Source organism: Ptychodera flava, chromosome 6, assembly GCF_041260155.1.
Source record: "Ptychodera flava strain L36383 chromosome 6, AS_Pfla_20210202, whole genome shotgun sequence".
In the NCBI taxonomy this organism is placed as follows: Eukaryota; Metazoa; Hemichordata; class Enteropneusta; family Ptychoderidae; genus Ptychodera; species Ptychodera flava.
Window position 1 is genome coordinate 38,454,855 of NC_091933.1, and position 18,374 is coordinate 38,473,228.

General features: G+C 38.4%; 3 protein-coding genes across 5 annotated transcripts; 1 reads left to right on the forward strand and 2 right to left on the reverse strand.

The window, feature by feature from the left end:
* Window positions 1–2,279: 2,279 nt before the first annotated feature.
* Window positions 2,280–10,164, reverse strand: LOC139135715 (V-type proton ATPase subunit S1-like). Of its 2 annotated transcripts, XM_070703354.1 has the most exons (9): window positions 10,000–10,164; window positions 8,657–8,780; window positions 8,389–8,466; window positions 7,584–7,783; window positions 5,605–5,728; window positions 5,068–5,294; window positions 4,490–4,549; window positions 3,603–3,816; window positions 2,280–3,146 (listed from the first exon to the last, which is right to left on the reverse strand). In XM_070703354.1, exons 1-9 carry the CDS (start codon window positions 10,113–10,115, stop codon window positions 2,937–2,939), a joined length of 1,353 nt encoding a protein of 450 aa, XP_070559455.1. In that variant the 5' UTR covers window positions 10,116–10,164; the 3' UTR covers window positions 2,280–2,936. The 2 variants fall into 2 exon arrangements, with proteins under 2 accessions (XP_070559455.1, XP_070559456.1); XM_070703355.1 differs by lacking the exon at window positions 8,389–8,466 and having other exon boundaries at window positions 10,000–10,155.
* Window positions 10,165–10,365: 201 nt separating this feature from the next.
* Window positions 10,366–14,702, forward strand: LOC139135718 (small ribosomal subunit protein uS12). The gene is made up of 4 exons (XM_070703358.1): window positions 10,366–10,432; window positions 13,276–13,435; window positions 14,006–14,126; window positions 14,477–14,702. The coding sequence occupies exons 1-4, from the start codon at window positions 10,429–10,431 to the stop codon at window positions 14,621–14,623; spliced, it is 432 nt and encodes a 143-aa protein (XP_070559459.1). The 5' UTR covers window positions 10,366–10,428; the 3' UTR covers window positions 14,624–14,702.
* A 1,022-nt stretch (window positions 14,703–15,724) lies between these two features.
* LOC139135716 (mitochondrial tRNA-specific 2-thiouridylase 1-like) lies at window positions 15,725–18,356 on the reverse strand. Of its 2 annotated transcripts, none has more exons than XM_070703356.1 (2): window positions 18,219–18,356; window positions 15,725–17,229 (listed from the first exon to the last, which is right to left on the reverse strand). In XM_070703356.1, exon 2 carries the CDS (start codon window positions 17,222–17,224, stop codon window positions 16,019–16,021), a length of 1,206 nt encoding a protein of 401 aa, XP_070559457.1. In that variant the 5' UTR covers window positions 17,225–17,229; window positions 18,219–18,356; the 3' UTR covers window positions 15,725–16,018. The 2 variants fall into 2 exon arrangements, with proteins under 2 accessions (XP_070559457.1, XP_070559458.1); XM_070703357.1 differs by having other exon boundaries at window positions 18,195–18,331.
* Window positions 18,357–18,374: the final 18 nt, after the last annotated feature.

Here is an 18,374-nt window from a genome sequence, read left to right on the forward strand (position 1 = left end):
TGTTTTCTTCCAGAACAGCTGGTACATCCACATCTGGAGCAACTTACAAACTTAACCAATTACACAAGGATGATGACACAAGAGATAAAGTTAAGAAATTTAACTGTGGTGAACTTGACTATTCCTTTCAAATCCTTACCTAACTTGATTGACATCTTAAACTAAAATACACTGCATGGTTAATTGCACACAAAAATACATCGGGGGGTGTACCATTTGATAAAAGGGGTTGTCTGGAAGATTGATGAGGAACATTATCTTTTTTATCCGATACATTGTACATTCTTTTTTTCCCACTATCCCACCTTTTCTTTTTGACAAACTTTCTGTGGCTGATTTTTTTATTGACATTTGTTTGGATTTTTTTCAAAATCTGCCAGGACCCCCCCCCCCCCCCCTCCATCACTCTTTAACATTGAAAAAACTTTGAATATATTTGTTGGAAACCAAACCTGCTGAAATCACCTCAGCTATGTTTTCTCATTATTTTTTACCGCATTTCAACACCAAATACAGTTTACCATTTCAAATGCTTACTGAATCACCGCATTATCTTAAACATAGGGCCAATGTCCCTGAAGCTACTATAGACATGGATACAAAATTAAGTATTTCCTGACTGTATGAAATCATCTCACTAAAGTCATCCTAGGGACCTGTTAGCCAAATATTAAAGCTGTCTGACCAGCGGTTTTGAAAAAAAAAAAGCGACCCAATAGTCGACAGAGCTCTGCTGTGTTATGTAGAGAGCAACTTTTCGTGACATATGTATTGATGAAGAAGGTTGAGATCTTTGATAGCTCATTTCAGGATGGCCTGACCTAAAATGGCAAAATTAGCTGCAAAAATACAAAATTGATGATTTCATCATAATGATGTATAAAAATGTATACCAAATATCAAAGCTATCACATGACTAACTTTTGAGAAACAAATATTTTGACCAAAAACGGCAAAAATTGACCCACAAATACAAAAATTGAAGATTTCATCAAATTTCACTATATCACATTAAGAGAACCCCTAGGAACCTGTATACCAAATATCAAAGGCATCAGACAAGTAGTTTTTGAGAAACACATTTTTTGACCAAATATGGCAAAAATTGCACCAAAAATACAAAATTGCAGATTTCATCATATATTGTACATATCATATTTAGTTTATCTGTAGGAACCTGTATACCAAATATCAAAGCTGTCAGACCAGCGGTTTTGATGAAATAAATTTTTGACCAAAAATGACAAAAAAATTCCTTAAAAATACAGATTTGCATATTTCATCACAATTTGGTCAAATCCAAGTTGGGTTATCCCTAGGGACCTGTATACCAAATATCAAAGCTGTCTAACCAGCGGTTATGAAGAAGAAGATTTTTTACCAAAAACGCCTTTTTTGGCACTAATTTGCATATTTTCAACAACATCAAAAAATCAAAAAAAGCACAATCATTTCATGTCAGCCAAAAGTACTTACATGCAAATTTTTCATGTAATCTGCTCAGTGATTATTGAGTTTTTCAATTTTGACTGTTTTTTACATTTTTTCATTTAATTTGCACATTTTTGGCAATGACAACTTCATTTGAACAAAATCTCATCTACAGCCCATCATCCATGTACACATCAAATATCAAGATGAAATGTGCAGCGGTTTTGGAGTTTTTGATGTTGACGGACAGACATACAGACATACATACATTTCCCTAGCGTATAAGAATAGCTTCCATTGCCATATATACATATGGCTATGGGAGCTAAAAATCTACAATATGTTTATCTGCCTTGAGGTAGCAAGTCAGATTATTTTCAAAATGTACACCATCAAATTGAAAAAAGTATTGCATCGGTTCAATTCTCACAGTTTCTCCTTTGTAGTCTCAGAACTATTCATGAAAAAATAGGATTTAAAATACTTTGAAATCTGAGCTGGGTGACCTACCAATATTATGCACAAACAATGGCAAACTATGTTAATGACCCTATACACACCAGGATGAAGACCCTGCCTTGCAGCGCTCTTGCCCCTTGGTTGAGAAGCGACTCTCATCCTCGAAAACACTCATTGCAAATTATACGGCAAACAAGGTTGACAGGACATGATGGGAAGATATCTTTAAAATACTCTTTGCTGACACATACGTGGTCTAAATTGACAACTTCCTTTAATTCATGACATTGAGGGAAGATCTCTAGTATTGGTTCATTTTGTGTCCTGTGATAGTAAAAATAACTATTTTCCTAGATGTTTTTTAATGCACTGAAGAAACAAACACAAGCCACACCTCAATAATTATTTTTATTCTGTCATTGAAACTTTACATAAACATATATATACATACAACTATACACCCTTGAAAACTCGGAGGTCTATGACAACTTCTTTACGATACACACCACACCGTGACCTTGATTTACAAAATTGGAAAGCCATGACATCGGTTCCAAAGCAGGGTGCATTACCATATTCTAAACATTCTAAAATATCTCAGGGACTTCAATAGTTTTATGTGATTTAATCTTGTCATGTTTGAGGAGCTGACATTATTGCCCATCAATATGAACTGGCTACGCAGCATAACACCAAAAATGACAATTACATTCTGGAAATGTGATACTGTTCACATTCTGTTTCTGTCTGCATTTAGAGAGATCAATGGTAAAGTTTTCTAGAATGAGTGGTTAGGATTGTGAACAGAAAACAGGCAATTAGTTGCATATTCTGAATAGTCAAGAAAAGCCAAGGAGATACCAGAGTTTCTGTTGACAACTTAGAAGAGGAAACACAATCTGCTGCAATCTCATACACAAAAAATTAATGCCATTTCCTGCACTGACACTCCAGAAGTTTGAGATTTGCATATTCTTTTCTCTAAAACACTAGATTAGTTTCATTGACAGCACAATACATGGAGAACACAACGCTGAATGACGGTGCTATTCATCCGTGGTGATCATGAGTTGTTTGCCCTTTGGATCATCAAACCTATCCATGGATGTGATGTTGAGTAGGAACACCAAGCCAAAGGACAGGATCAGTAAGAATAACAACACTGCCATCAGTACCATCCATATCTCTGCTGTGAAGTAGCCAACACAATCGTCCGCGCTGGAGAAGCCGTTCATTGTGATGTTGTACGGCTGCACCTGTAATGCAGAATCAAGCAGTTTGGAGTCAAGTGATTGCTTCTGTTTCAAGTGTACACAATATTTCATATGTTGGGTTTTCTGAAACTCTCAAGCTCCTTTATATTCTTTGTCACTGACATCAACACAATGTTAATACGTGCACATCTCAATACTGCTGCACCTAACCAGTCTACATACTGACAAATTTGCCAGAGAATATCAATTTCACTTCCTTGATTTCAAAGTCCAAGGCTATCCATGGGCAGATAAACTCTACAGGATGATTTTTATGAGTCTTAAAGCAAAACCCACTAAAAGTTTTGAATTTAAATTCAAAGAACTAAATACGACGCCAAAATTTCAAACTTAAAAATTGATAAAGTTTCTTGAATCAAAATAATTGTGTCGTGTAAAATACAACTAAATATAACATCTGATCTACAAAAATTTGTCAGTCAGAACACTGATGCATACCTGCAGTTTCACAAACTCAATGATGGCAGTTGTGTTCTCATCTTTGTCTTTATCTGGTGGGTTATCACAATGATAAGATTTGCCTATTGGTGCTCGTATGTACTCTGACGCTTGTTTGTCTGTCTTTCTAACAGTCATGGAACCATTTGTGTACACATACTGGATCGTGAATAGGTCTGTTGTCCACATTTTCTTGTCGTTGTTGAAGATCATTCTGTGATGAGAGGCAAACAGAGTGAGACACAACAACAAATGACAACAAGATAATGTTGCTCTAAAAATAAAATGTAGGTGATCATCTTACAGGTGTATTAAGCAGGCATTAACCTGGGTTGCTAGCACTTTCCTCGAGATCTTGTACTTGCTTCAATCAATTCATTGGCAACTATAAATCAGCTGTTTCATTGTGGTGAACAATGATGACTATCCCTATAGGGCTCATGATATCTTATAACCATAATAAATTCTAATTAAAAGTTACAGCAAAGGCAATACATAATTTGAGGTTTCAACAATAAAATACATTCAACCAAAATGTTGAACAAACAACTTCATTAAATCACATGCACATTCATTGAAAACTACATATTCTTTCAGCTGAATGCGGCCTCATATTAACCTCTTCATTTTCAATTCCCAGCAACTGGGTCCAAATGACAATGAGTTTGGGCTACACAATGGTGGTAAAAGGGCTGATTAAACTATAGACTTGAAGGAAATGGATAACAAATCTTTCACTTGTAAAATATCAAACCTCTTGTGGACTGAAAACTAATGGAGTTGTATTCGTATTATATAAATTGGGATGCTGTATCCTTGAATAGGTGTGTACGTGCGTGTGCTTGTGCATGTATTGTCTACTCCATAAAGTCTGAATAGTCACTTACTTCATGGTCAAGTTCAGGCTGATGCTATCCCCTTCAGAGTACTCGAATACTACTGACAACCTAGTGAATAAGGAACGTTGATAACATTGCTTTTTTGTCTTAAAAGTATCAAATATCTGCACTACCGATGATGGATATATGTGACAGAATAGGGTCTAAGAGTAAAAAGTGAAAACTCTGTGCCGTTACCCATAAAATAAACTCATCATTTCATGACTGGATCACACTGTGAAATTGATGTAGACTCAGTCATAGTGGCGGAGCCAATCACTTGCATCTGTGGAAAGGCCACACTGAATGGTGTGTGCTTGTAACTACCAGGTGACGAACATTTTGTGTCGGTGCATAATTTGGCATGTCACCCAGGTGAAGGCAAGGAAGAAGCATGCATCCTATCTTGTACCAAAACAGTCTATCTAACGGCTTCCTCTGTTATGTCATGTACATCAATGATAAATGGGCAATTACACAGTCAATGCAACGTATAGCATTGCCAAGTTGACACAACATGAAATAGCACTGATGGCCCTGGTAGTAGATTCTGCTATGTTAAACCTTTCCTCTTTCAGAGCACTTACGTTCTATTCTCTTCAGAGCAATCGACATCAGTGATAAACGGAAGATCAGTCAGATCAATGTGTACATGGATATTCTGATTGGTGTCATTCATCACAAAGCTCATCTTGCTGGCAAACAGCAGAACACACGATGCATTTATGAAAATGTACGTAGAGTTGGAGCTGGCTGCCACATGTCCATGCGAAGCTTCACGACGAACTCGCTTCAAAGTGTCCACAGCTTTTGCCTACAGTGAGAGAAAAAATGCGCAATTGCTCCACTTTTCAACCTATTGATGATAACCAGATAAGAAATTTGACCTCTGGGAATAATGTCTGGCATGGTAAATGTCTTCTATTGATTCCATTTTCAAAATAAAAGTCACGAACAACCTGATCATCTCTCCAGTTATAGATTCCCACAAACACCATGGCCAAGACAAAACAGAACATAATCAGTTATCCTGAAAAAAGCTGCAAATAGTCAATACAATTATTCCTCTAAAATACCACAAAGAGACTACACACTGTGCTTCTAAAATGAAATTCAAAAGTTACCTTTTCTGCTTTAGCAGATGTCAGTATCATGGTGTATGATTCCTTCAAGGATTGGAAGAAGCGACTAACTTGACCAAGCACTTGGTCATTGTCAGAAAGTTTTTCTCTCTTTGATTTGCCCTCACTGCAATAAAAACAGAGTATAAAATAAGTTTGAGGGACCTTGGTTTTGGCAGATGGTTGGGTGTGGATACATCAATACTACTTTGTGCTGTGGTCATTCTTTTCTGCAAATTTACTGGTGAATATTCTCTTCACAGTTGTGATATCTGGGCATTCACTTGAACAAACATGTAGGAAACCATTCTTGAGTGGTGAGTTGTTGTAACTACATTTATTGAAAACAAATTCATTTACGAGTAACCTCAGCGGGTGAAATTGACTGAGTTCATGGAGCTACAGTACCTACAGCGGAGGCGACTGGAAACTGGACACCCAATTTGCAAATTACCCAGCTGTATTGCTGGCCATATAGTGAATTCACTTGGTAATTAGCGAGCGACTTTGGTAACTTGTCAGGGATATCGTTTTTCATTTCAGTCAGGTGCAGACACTTTGTGCAAGCAGGGGGTATGTTGCCATAAAGCTTATCTGGGTTTGTATAATTCAGTGTAGGGGTGGCTGCTTGTTGCTTCATGGGATTCAAAATGAATACAGATAATAATAATATCTGGAATAATATTGTACAGTGGAGCCAAAGTAAACCACTCAATAAAAATATTTCATCAAGCTACATTTGGTCTCATTTACTGCTCTCTGAATTTCAACAAAATCTCCATCATGTTCATGAACTGCAAGTGTTGTGTTATGAATGAGTGGTTTCTTCCATATAGAAGAGCCAATGATTGGATATGACTTTTTGGCGGCAAAACTCCAGAGGCCGATGATCAGTCAAAACAATGTGTCCCGCGCAGACAGTGTATCTGGGGAAATTGAAAACAGCTGCACTGTAGACAGTCTGTCTGGGGAACAGCTGCACTGATCTTCATATATTAAACTATACAAGACACTGTGATAAGGTCAAAATATGTACAAGAAATTTTGTTTGGCCTGCAGAGGATAAATTACAGTGACACCAGTTTTTTTCCTATGATTATGGTATAGGTAGGACAAATAAGTTGTCTGAATAAGACTAGTGCATGGACCGGTGCGAGGTTATGTTATCTCAATCTTCACCACAGAGTGCCAATCATAAACTCTCATTTATAACCCTTGGAAGAGCTGGTTTTTCATTTGTACAAGCAGAATTTCTGACTGCATCAAGTTGGCTTAATCAACAGTAAAGTGGCCTCCAAATATGCAGTGTCTCTACAGTTCAAAGTTACATGTATTAGCCGAAATGATCACTTCTCCTGGACCTCACTTTAATAACTCGTTTTGGTTGTTTGGGTGTAAACTGAAACCACGAATGAGGCCAGACAAAGTGTCTCCACATGACTACACCCCACTCAGAAGCGAACCCAACCAGCTGCACTATTTGGACGAAACCACTCATTTACAACACGTGAAATCGACACAAACAAAAAGAATTTTATTGAAATTCAGAGAGCAGTAAATGAGACCATAAGTGTAGATTGAAAAATTATCTTTATTTTAGTGGTGTAGTGTATTATATCCCCATTATATCAACACAAATATCATAATTATCTTTATTCATTTTGAATCCCATGAAGCAACAAGCAGCCACCCCTATACTGAATTATACAAACCCAGATAAGCTTTGTGGCAACCCCCTGCTTGCACAAAGTGTCTGCAGCTGACTGAAATGTAAAACGATATCGCTGACAAGTTACCAAAGTCGCTCGCTAATTACCAAGTGAATTCACTATATGGCCAGCAATACAGCTGGGTAATTTGCAAATTAGGTGTCCCATTTCCAGTCGCCTCCGCTGTAAAATTCACTCTGACATGATTTTCTTCTCATTCAAATAATGTGGATATTGAAGGGACACCTTTCTGTCAAAGGTTGAAATACTTACTCTTGAGGCGTAACGACAGGAAGGATGATGAGATTGGTTTTGCCGTTAAGCAGTTTTAAGTCCTTCAGATCATCTGGTGACTTGAGGTATTCAACTTGACCATTGACGTGTGACTGCAGATATCCTATCAGATTATCATCCTCCTCACCGACATCAACCGCTGGCAGGGTTAGAGATGAAGCAGATGAATCCAAGGAGTCCTGACAAAAGTTTTAACAACAAACATTTAAACATTGGTGACATCGATAAATGCTTTAAGAACTATGGATCAAAATTTTCTGAGGAAATTATCACATAAATGACAGGTCTCTAACAATAATAAATACCAAAATCACCAGTCCACCCTATTATAACTATGTTTGTCAGTTTGAAATTACAGAATCATGCATGTTAAAGGCCAGGGACTTGATCCCCAGGATCAAGTTTGTTTTAGTCTATAAGAGGATTATGGAGTGCCATAGCCTTTTGTTTTCCATAGAAATTGTAATCTAATAAGTAGATTTCCCTGCAAGATAATCTCACGCCAGCACAGGTCTTAAACTCTTCACTAGAATTACATGTATTTTCACTTGTGACTGCCGACTTGTAGGCGTAATTACAGAAACATGGATCCTTTCTGATGTCGAATGATTTAAACAGGTTGTTTGCTAAGGTTTGGTTACATATTTTAATATTTTGTAAAGCCCTGTACAATCTCTGTTGTCCCTTCACAGGATTGGAATGACATGATAGGGGTAAACCCATGTAACATGACTGGGAAACCATGGTCAAATGTACCTGATACCTGCTACATTTTACAACTTACCTTGAGGTGCTTGAATGCATTCTGAGTATTATCCTCACTGTAGACATCCCCATAAAGGGTAAAATCTTCCATTGACAACTGTGAAATAAATCACCAGGTAGAATATTCAACAGACTGTTGGGTGTACCAATGGTAATGGTAGTTATGTACAAGAGACTGCATTATCAACAACAGAGAGACTGACGTCTTGGAGAAATCAATGTTTGCTGGCCAACTTCTCCCAGTAAAATGAAATATGCACAGATCAGCTTTAGCTGTATTCACTCACCTTATCTTGCATCAATAAGACAATGTTTTGTGGAGTGTTCACAAAGTGATTGAGATAATGGCTTTGTAGCCCAGCTGCTGTCACCGTGTGGCCTGCTGGTACACCTGACAGACTTGACAATGAACTGAAAGGAAACAAAGGACAGAAAGCAAGTTGATCAGTTTGCCTGTTGGTACAATGACACTAATAATAGGATGAACCTAAAAAGTTCATAGAAATCATATTCATGAGCTTGTCTGAGTACATGATCAAAATTACGAAATTACAAATAAAAAAAATTTCTCAGTTTTTACAGAAGCACAATGTTATGGCATATTATTGATATGATTTGGTGAAATAGGAAAATAATAATATGTATGCACATAACTCAATGAAAGAACACTATTAATTGAGCACTTCCCTCTGTTGATACATATTGGCTAATCAATTTTTTATGGAAATCTATTGTACATGAGAATCATTTTATCATGATTCTCAATCTGATACCCTTATTGCCAACCATTCACTATTACGGTATTCTAAACACCTAAATCCAAATTCATTGTTTTCACATTTTCCAAAATAAGGAGTATACCAAATATTTAAAAATAATTACTGACTTTACCAAATTTGCCTTTTATTTTTGAATATGGTCTGTAAAAAGTATAAAGGCCCTTCTTCTTAGAGTCTTGTTACAGGCGTGTATATTTTATATTTGGCTATATCATAATTAATGGTAATTTACATACTGCACGACCGTATATCAAATTGTCATGGAGGTATTATCAAAAGGGCCACAGAGACTTCTTGAATTAAATATTCCACCAAACTGCGACATAGATGCTGTAATATTCTACGATATATTTGAACAATTCATGTATTCGTTGCCATACATCTTTCACTCATGATTTGGAACCGGTTGAAACGACATTGTAAATTCCTCGATGACCAAAATGCACCTTCAGACACATTATGAGAGGTAATACATTAACAAAACATGCTAAATATAGCCACCCTCATATTTCACAAACGGATTAATTGTAATAATTTCCTTTATATGATAATAGTACTACAGTGATAAATGCGACAAACTGTATGGAAGAGATACTTTCTTATGAAATCAAACAAGTTGGCAAGAAGAAGCTAGTATTACAAAATATATATGTACATGGCTTGAGAAAAGGACACTATCGACCCCTGCCAGAGTGAACTTCGACCAAAGTCACTTCTACTACATAGTACATACCACTACCAGCATCTTACAGGCTACGGCCCGTACGGGCCCAACCCTTCTGTAGATGTTGAAACACTTCCTCAGTCCTATAGTAAAATATAAGACGAAAGGGAAATTTGCATGAACTTACTCTCTGTTAGACCATGCTATAACTGGAGTACGTCCCTCTGCTGAACAGAGCGTCACAACGAAAGATAAAACCAGGAAAACCGCAGACATCATCTTCGAAGTCCTCACTGCAGCCATGATTAAATGGTCATATGATTGATCATGTGACCTCGATGAGAGCAATAACAGAGCGCCCTCATTCATGTTTAAATATAAATATCATTCTAATTTTTTTTATGTGGCAAGATAATTCATCATCAAGTAAAGTCACTGACACATTTCTTGCTGGGGATGGTCAGTAATAAAAGCTTCATTTGGTATTTTGCTTAATTTTCACGTGTGAAGACATCGTTTGCCCTTACGCCCTCACACGGCAGATTTTGTTTCATTGAAGGTACGTTACTCACGTTCTATCCAAATCTCGTTCTTTTGCTTTTTCGTCGCGGACATTATGGGTGAGTTTCCATGTGACAGAGAAATAAACGCGTAATATACGCTCAGTATGACCTCCTCCAGTTTCTTAACCCTTAAATTGTGGTCCTTTTTGTAATTTCTAAATTATTCTTCAGTCCGTCTGTTGTGTTATCTGTTGTAAATGCCCCGTGCCGATCAAAGGATTTCACAGTGCTGAATTGCATTGAACTGCCGCTGCGCTCGCCATTGCTAGCGTGCTGTCCATCATAGTGTTGCAGCTGTAAGTGTAATCATCGGCTGTCTCTTCAAAGTGCAGTTTCCCCATTTAGCTAAATCACGTCGTCATACGGTCTTAGGATTGAAAAATCGTTTTCCCTATGGTAATATTATTCGTGTATGATCATATGAGGTCCAGCTCGACCGTCGGCCGGGTCGGGTCCGTCTGGCTTCCCCGCAAATTAGCAAAAGATGACATCCGTTGATGGTGGTGCACAGACATTGGACTACTTCATGGAATGTGGCACTAATTGCGTGCTTTTAAGTTCCATTACAATGAACAACGTCAAAAAAGCAAAGAATGCAAGACTTGTTTTTCAGTCCTAAGTACAAATCAAAATCTGATCATGGATGGGTCTCTGAAATTTGGGGCATGATAAATAATGAGGTTGCAAGTTATATTTAGGGGTTCTAGTACCCCGCGTACAGGTCTGTGTGTTCCCGGCGTTATACGGCCTCCACCACAGCCCTGTAACGGTCTATGGAGATAGCTGGGGTCTCTGTAGCTGCAAAACTGTGAGCTGTGATATCGCAGCGGTACTTGTGGCGTATATCGAACGCGATCGGGTCATTGGGGTCATCGCCACAGTCCCGCTGCGAGCCAACGCATAGGCTTCGTTGGCAGTTTACTACGAGACCGACCGGTATCGTAGATTTAGCTTGCAAAATAATGAACTATATTAGCCTTTGAATAAATAAACTTCTATCATCTTTATCATTGACTATCTGAGACTCATTCTGTACGCCTGCTAACTTTCTTGAAGATAAGAACATGTATTTTTGACCATTTTCCCGTGAGCCGTCAACGGTTTCTACGATATTTGCTCGATCGCGCGTACAACGCATTGAATACGTTGGAGATCAAAAGTTCAAATTCAAGCAGGAACCATCGACGACTCACCTAAAATGGTCGAAAATACATGTTGTCACAGTCGGGCTCATTAGCAGTAGAAGATGAGTCTCAGATAGTCAGTGATACAGTAGGTATAATTTTATTTATTGCATGCTTTATCTATTTTATTATTTTGCGAGCTAAATCTACGATACCGGTCGGTCTCATAGTAAACTGCCAACGAAGCCTATGCGTTGGCTCGCAGCGGGACTGTGGCGATGACCCCAATGACCTAATCACGTTCGATATACGCGACAAGTACCGCTGCGATATCACAGCTACAAAACTGTAGCGCTACGGCAAGGCGGTCAGTGATTTTTGGTTTTTGCGACTTTGCTCACCAGTAGCGCTACAATGCCGATGGCCCTGTAGATACTACTGAAGACTAAACAGTAAACTGATCTAACCTTGTCGTTTATGGGGTTTGGAAATTGTTCAAACACGTCGATCGCGTTCCATAAACAGTGAGCGTGGGGCATCCGTGTTTCGTGGAGCCGCTATTACCGGAAGTTTGTTATGGCAGCTCCCAGAAATGTTTTCGGAACACGATCGACATGTTTGAACAATGTCAAAACCCCATAAACGACAAGGTTAGAGCAGTCTACTGTTTAGTCTACTGTTCTTCAATAGTGATAAATCGGTACGACCAAATGCAGTATATATGTAGCATTTCACATCAACACGCCTGGTCCAGTGGGATGCGCTGGACCACAACAAAAAAAACGGTCTTTTTGGCTGAAATTCTGCTCTATCGGGGCAAAATTCTTTCCCTGCCTACCTTTACCTCCTAACCAATCCCAGAAAAGATGCAATTAACTTCTCCTAACGTCCAAAACCGCTCGTTTTCTGAAACATGACGTACTCAACAAGTTGTTTACCTATGGAGATCACCATCTTGAATCTCACTGCAGAGACCGGGGTTACCTCCATAGACCGTTACAGGGCTGTGGTGGAGGCCGTATAATGCCGGGAACACACAGACCTGTACGCAGGGCTAGCACCAATTTGGTTCGGCACCATTACCCAAGTCGTTTGCGCATGGCTGTATTAACCACAGGCTTAGGGACCATGGATAACTAGTCCTACCTATAATTATAAACCACTAAAAAAGTATAGTGTCAAGGTATGTGACACAAGTTTATTGATAGCAATAACCACCAACACGGCAAAAGTTTGAAAGTGGTACTGAAACGACATGGCAAAATGCACATAAAAGTACAAGTCAGAAGGCAACGAAAAGGAAGGTCACCTGGTATGAATCAACATGACTGGTCGGTCAGTTACTAACCAACTTGAAATCAGTTTGAAAAAAAATATCAAAATAGGGATGCCGAAACCTCTGGGGTTGCGCTGCTGAAAGGTCTTGGGTCGTGATGCCGAAACGATACGGGCCAAAATGACCAGAGTCCATAATTTAGTTCCCTATTGATGTAGCACAAAGACCTGTGTGCTACAGTGTAACTCCATTCGATGAGCAAGTCCCCAGTGTCTGCAGTGTCTGTGTGTGTTATTATTAGAACCTTTATACCATAAATGTATACTGTACAGTTTGAAATTCATTAATGAAGCTGGTCTTCTTTAGATGTGATTTGTAGTAAACAGATTTCCATACCAAATTTTTAAACATAGCATGTTACTTTTGATTTGTACATGTGCAGTGGCTGTGAGATATTCATATGTTTGACAATTTGTAATGCCCATTTTTTCCTCTAAAAGGTAAGCCACGTGGTCTTCGTACAGCCCGTAAACTGCGCACCACAAGACGAGAACAGAGATGGCATGATAATGACTACAAAAAGGCCCACTCAAGTACAGCATTGAAAGCCAATCCCTTTGGAGGAGCTTCCCATGCTAAGGGAATTGTTCTTGAAAAAGTGTAAGTGATTGCAATATGGCTTTTAAAACAGACATACATATTGATCAGGTTTTTACGGGCATTGTTTACCGTAAGTAAATGAGAGTGACATTTAAAAAATAATTAAGCCGTGATATTAAAATATTTCGCTCCAGGGTAGAGTGTATTAGTGGCAATTTTCACAAAGCGTTAACAAGAGGTCTAGTTTCAACAAAGGTGTTCTAAGGCTGTAACATTGTTGTGTACATCCCTACTCTGTTTGTCCTTTCAATTTTACACAAAAGTTAAATACAAGCAGATAAACATCCTGTGATGAGAATAGTTACCCGAGAGAAGACTTGTTTGGTACTCATATCACAAAATGTCAAGAAGACACATCAGCATACACTATGTGAGTTTTCTTCTGTTCACCAAATGTCTCTCAGAGTCCAAAATCTCCAGTACATCCAAACCCTAGTGACTCTGCCACCCTGTAAGCAGTGGTTTGAAAGGGAGACTCTGAGTAAGTCTGAAGCTGTAAGCAATATATTCTTTGCTTTCTTTGTTACTAGTGGGAAGTTCATAAGATGAAAAAATTGTCTTTCCTTTCAGGGGTGTTGAGGCCAAACAGCCCAACTCCGCTATCAGAAAGTGTGTCCGTGTACAGCTTATCAAGAACGGAAAGAAAATCACAGCTTTTGTACCAAGAGATGGTTGTCTAAACTACATTGAAGTAAGTTTCTTCATGGGTTTTTTAGAGTTAATAAGCAAAATTGATGACCATCATGCTGCTTATGTGGTGTGTTTAACAATACATTTCACAAAAACTTCAGTTTTCTTCTTACTTCAGTCTGCACCACATCTGCCAATCAGGTTGTACTTCCCTTCTTGCAAATTTTATCATCTTTCAAAAGACAACATTTTCATAGAGTTGTAAAGTGTAAACCTACTGCTTTGACTAGTTGTCCAGATTGGTTCTTCACTTCACTTACAATTATATAAATGTAAGTGATTGCTCAGCAAACTGTATGAACTTGTCAGATTATTTACCCAAGATGTATTTTTTTGTTTCCTTACTTACAGGAAAACGATGAAGTCTTGGTGGCAGGTTTTGGAAGAAAAGGTCACGCTGTCGGTGATATTCCCGGTGTAAGATTCAAGGTTGTCAAAGTAGCCAATGTATCACTCTGGGCATTGTACAAAGAGAAGAAGGAAAGACCACGTTCATAATTTGTCAGAACTGTTGTGATATGTATTGAGAGATCTAATGTCAGTGTTTTCGCATTAAACACAGTTTTACAACAGAGAATTTGTGTCTTCATTTATTGGCATACATTGTCTGCTGTGATAATGTTGCATTCTGTCTTCTCAAAAACCAGTGAGATATCAGTAATGATACTTTTTGTTCATAATTGACCACAACACTTATTTGATAACAATGTATATGGATATAATACATCAGAAATCTTAACAATGATCTGCAGTGGATTGTACCCTTCACAGATTTGATGTGTAAAATAAGATTCAGCACGCATGAATTTTTTGTAGCGACAAAATTCATGTGTACATTCCCCAATGGTCAAAATGGCACAGTTGGTTTGTTGACTGAAGCAATAAACATTTCTGTTCATGCCTGAAAGATGCTGTGCTACTGAAAAAGATTACAAATACAACTCATTCTTGCGAGCCAGAGCATAATTTCCGCTCTGCTGACCTACACAAAAATCTTAACGGGTAGCGCGAAGCTGTTGCCGTAAAAAGACGCATGGTTTATGACGAAGATCCAACTATGCAAATTTAGGCCTCCAGAGTTTAGTAGAATTGAGTGTATTTCATACATAGTGTTGAGACACATTGCAAGATATTTAGGGAGTGTAAATGTAGCTCAGTAAGGGATGCATGTTCTGATATTCCTTTAAGGACATACATTTTCTACAGCAAGAGATTTTTCACCAAGGTGCTTTTATGACCACTTATCTTAGTCAATGGAGCAACATCTTTCCACTGAGACATCCAGCAGGTCAAATCTGCTAGTGAAATGACACCCTTGTCTAACGACTGACCAAACCGTAGCACTTCAAATGAACCAGCAGATATTAGGCCAAACAGAATTGACTCAACTGTAGGTGACTGCATGTCTGCAGTTGAGAGCAAGGCAACCACCCATACCATCAACTAAGACATGAGGAAAACTAGTTCAATGCAGGTAATGAAATGGTGATTATCCAATACACTTCTTCCTACAAGATTCTCCAGCTGATAGTACAGATATATCGGGTTTCTCATTGTATGGCGAAGTATTGAAATCAATGACAGCACACTATTATTTTTGCAAGAAATACTTTAATTGTCAATGTATTAAATGGCACTTTGTGCATTCACACAATTATGAGTTTAAAAAATGTTGGTACACTCTGCCTTTTAATGCATAGAGACAGTTTGATCATAATGTGTTATTGCAAAACAGTAAAAATATGGGTACTTGAGAGTTTCTGAAATAAAATGCAATTGTTCCTAATAGGATGATAGTTATACAAAGACCAGAAGTTAAGGTACTACTGATTTCTAAACATGCCAATTTATCTGTAAAGATGTGTAACAGCATATAGAGGCAGTTAACCATTGTTACTTGGTTACGTTGATGCTGTAATCTTCAGTGCATGATTCTGGAACAAGCTTGTCCAATTCATACAGAGAAGGGCCTAGGGAAGTAATTCTAGCTCCACCAAGGCACTCCTCACCCTGGTATAACACTGCAAACTGTCCTGGTGTGACTGCCCTCAACGGCTCAGCCAGGGAAATGATTCCCTGCTTCTTCTCGTTGAGTGTCACTGTACATTTCACTAATGGATGTACATGGATGTGTTGAAAGCGAAACATACACTGCATTTTATTTTCATAAATCAATTTTTCTGGAACCCTGTGTATCCAGTGCAATGGCCCTGTTACCATTGTCAAACAGAATAGTGAAGGATGGTAGGTGTTTGGTGCAACGCATACAGTTTGGGCATCTGCATCTTTTCCAGCCACAAACCATGCATGCTTCTGGCCACTTATGTTTGCCCTTTGACCTATCGTGAACAGATGACAACCATTATGCTGTCCAACAACTTTCCCATCTTCAACAGATATGAAATACCCAGGATTTGGCTCGACATATTCCTGGATAAACCTCTGAAATTTGCGATTCCCGATGAAACAGATTCCCATGCTCTCCTTCCTTTTCACAATCTTTTCCAGCCCAGCACTCATGGCGATGTCTCTAACCTCTGCCTTTGTAAGGTCACCAAGAGGGAACAGTGTCTTCTGCAGTGCTTTCTGGGAAATTTGTGACAGGAAAAAAGTCTGATCCTTAAGCGGATCTTTGCCTTTGAGCAATTTGACACCATTGTTGGCAACAGCATCTCGTTGGTACAAAATGTCATCCCCAACGTCAGTCCTGGCATAGTGTCCTGTTGCCAAGGCATCAGCTTGGAACTCCTCCACAGCATAGTTCAAAAATTTGTCAAACTTGATGTGTTTGTTGCACAGGATATCTGGATTTGGAGTTGTCCCAGTCTGGTATTCTCTGAGGAAATTTGCAAAGACATCATGCCAGTAGTCCTGCACAAAATTCACATGATAAAGTGGGATGTGCAGTTTGTCACACACATACTTGGCATCCTCAAAATCTACATCTGATTGGCAGACTCCGGTCTCATCCAACGAATCCCAGTTCTTCATGAACAGGCCGGTGACCCTGTGACCTTGTCTTTTCAACAGAAATGCTGCCACACTGCTGTCAACACCACCTGACATACCACAGACAATGTGCCGCAGTCTTTTTGCCATTACTCCTACACAAAAGATAATAACAAATAAAATCAGCTGGTTAGCTTGGCACCAAAAGTGCAACAACATCTTATAATTTGTGTCTGTTTATCTATTAATCTGTTGTTTGAATATGTTATTTTCATTTTTAAACACAACTTCCTGTTCTGTCATTTCAAAGGAAGAAAAGATAATCTGCAATGGGATTGTTTGCGAATGGCATCATTGTATTCACATGCCAAAACATGTGTGTGTATGTACCGTGAATTGCCATGAGGACATCTCTCTCTCTCTCTCTCTCTCTCTCTCTCTCTCTCTCTATATATATATATATATATATATATATATATATGAGGACATCTTAAAATATATGATATATATATGAGGGCATCTTAAAATATGATATATATATATATATATATATATATATATATATATATATATATATATATATATATATATATATGTGCACTGATGATGCATTATTCCATTTTGTTGTTGTTGTTATGTGGTTATATGATATCCTTCCTTTGAGGAGGCGGACCCTCCATCAAGGTAATAGTGTTCTGGTCGTCTGTATCTATTAAACGTGTACGTAGAACATGTCAATCAAATATAAAACGTCAAGAAATTAGTTCAATCATAGAAGTACGTCCACGCTTCAATAGAAGATACTAGATTAGTTCTTGTCTGAGGGTTCACACTGACACTAACTTTGGTAGAATGTAATAATATGTTCTTCTTTGATTTGCTGTGCTGTATATAGCATAATTTCACGGCAAATCTAGTCATTTCGTAAACAGATCTTCCGCTCCACAATATCTATGGATATGGTTTACATCCATGGTTTAATACTTTTATCACAGTCCCTCTATAGGGACTGTGCTTTTATCATGGCTTCGCGAAGCGGCGATCGAAGCGCTAGGCTGTCCACATACGATGTGATACTGTAGGAAGGTAATGTTCGGGCTGAAAACAGCTCATTACAAACCCTTTCTGATTCAAAGATCCATACCTTGATCAGTTTGAGAACCGTAGTCGAGGTTGCACCGGCAGACACTGTTTCGTTCTGTGGGCGAGCTGATGAGCCACACACCTTCCGCATGTTCCGACTTCACTGATGTAACTGACCTCAGCTTAGGTTAAAGGTCACTTGGAGACGGTTAACTTA

Bases quoted from the DNA above. Each gene is read 5' to 3' on its own strand.
- LOC139135715 (XM_070703354.1), bottom strand. From the start codon at position 10,115: ATGGCTGCAGTGAGGACTTCGAAGATGATGTCTGCGGTTTTCCTGGTT. The intron at 8,781-9,999 runs GTAAGTTCATGC...GTTTCCTTTCAG, and splicing joins ATAGCATGGTCTAACAGAGA to TTCATTGTCAAGTCTGTCAG. The intron at 4,550-5,067 runs GTAAGTGCTCTG...CTTATTCACTAG, and splicing joins TGCTCTGAAGAGAATAGAAC to GTTGTCAGTAGTATTCGAGT.
- LOC139135718 (XM_070703358.1), top strand. The intron at 13,436-14,005 runs GTAAGTGATTGC...CTTTCCTTTCAG, and splicing joins GGAATTGTTCTTGAAAAAGT to GGGTGTTGAGGCCAAACAGC. The intron at 14,127-14,476 runs GTAAGTTTCTTC...CCTTACTTACAG, and splicing joins GTTGTCTAAACTACATTGAA to GAAAACGATGAAGTCTTGGT.
- LOC139135716 (XM_070703356.1), bottom strand. From the start codon at position 17,224: ATGGCAAAAAGACTGCGGCACATTGTCTGTGGTATGTCAGGTGGTGTT.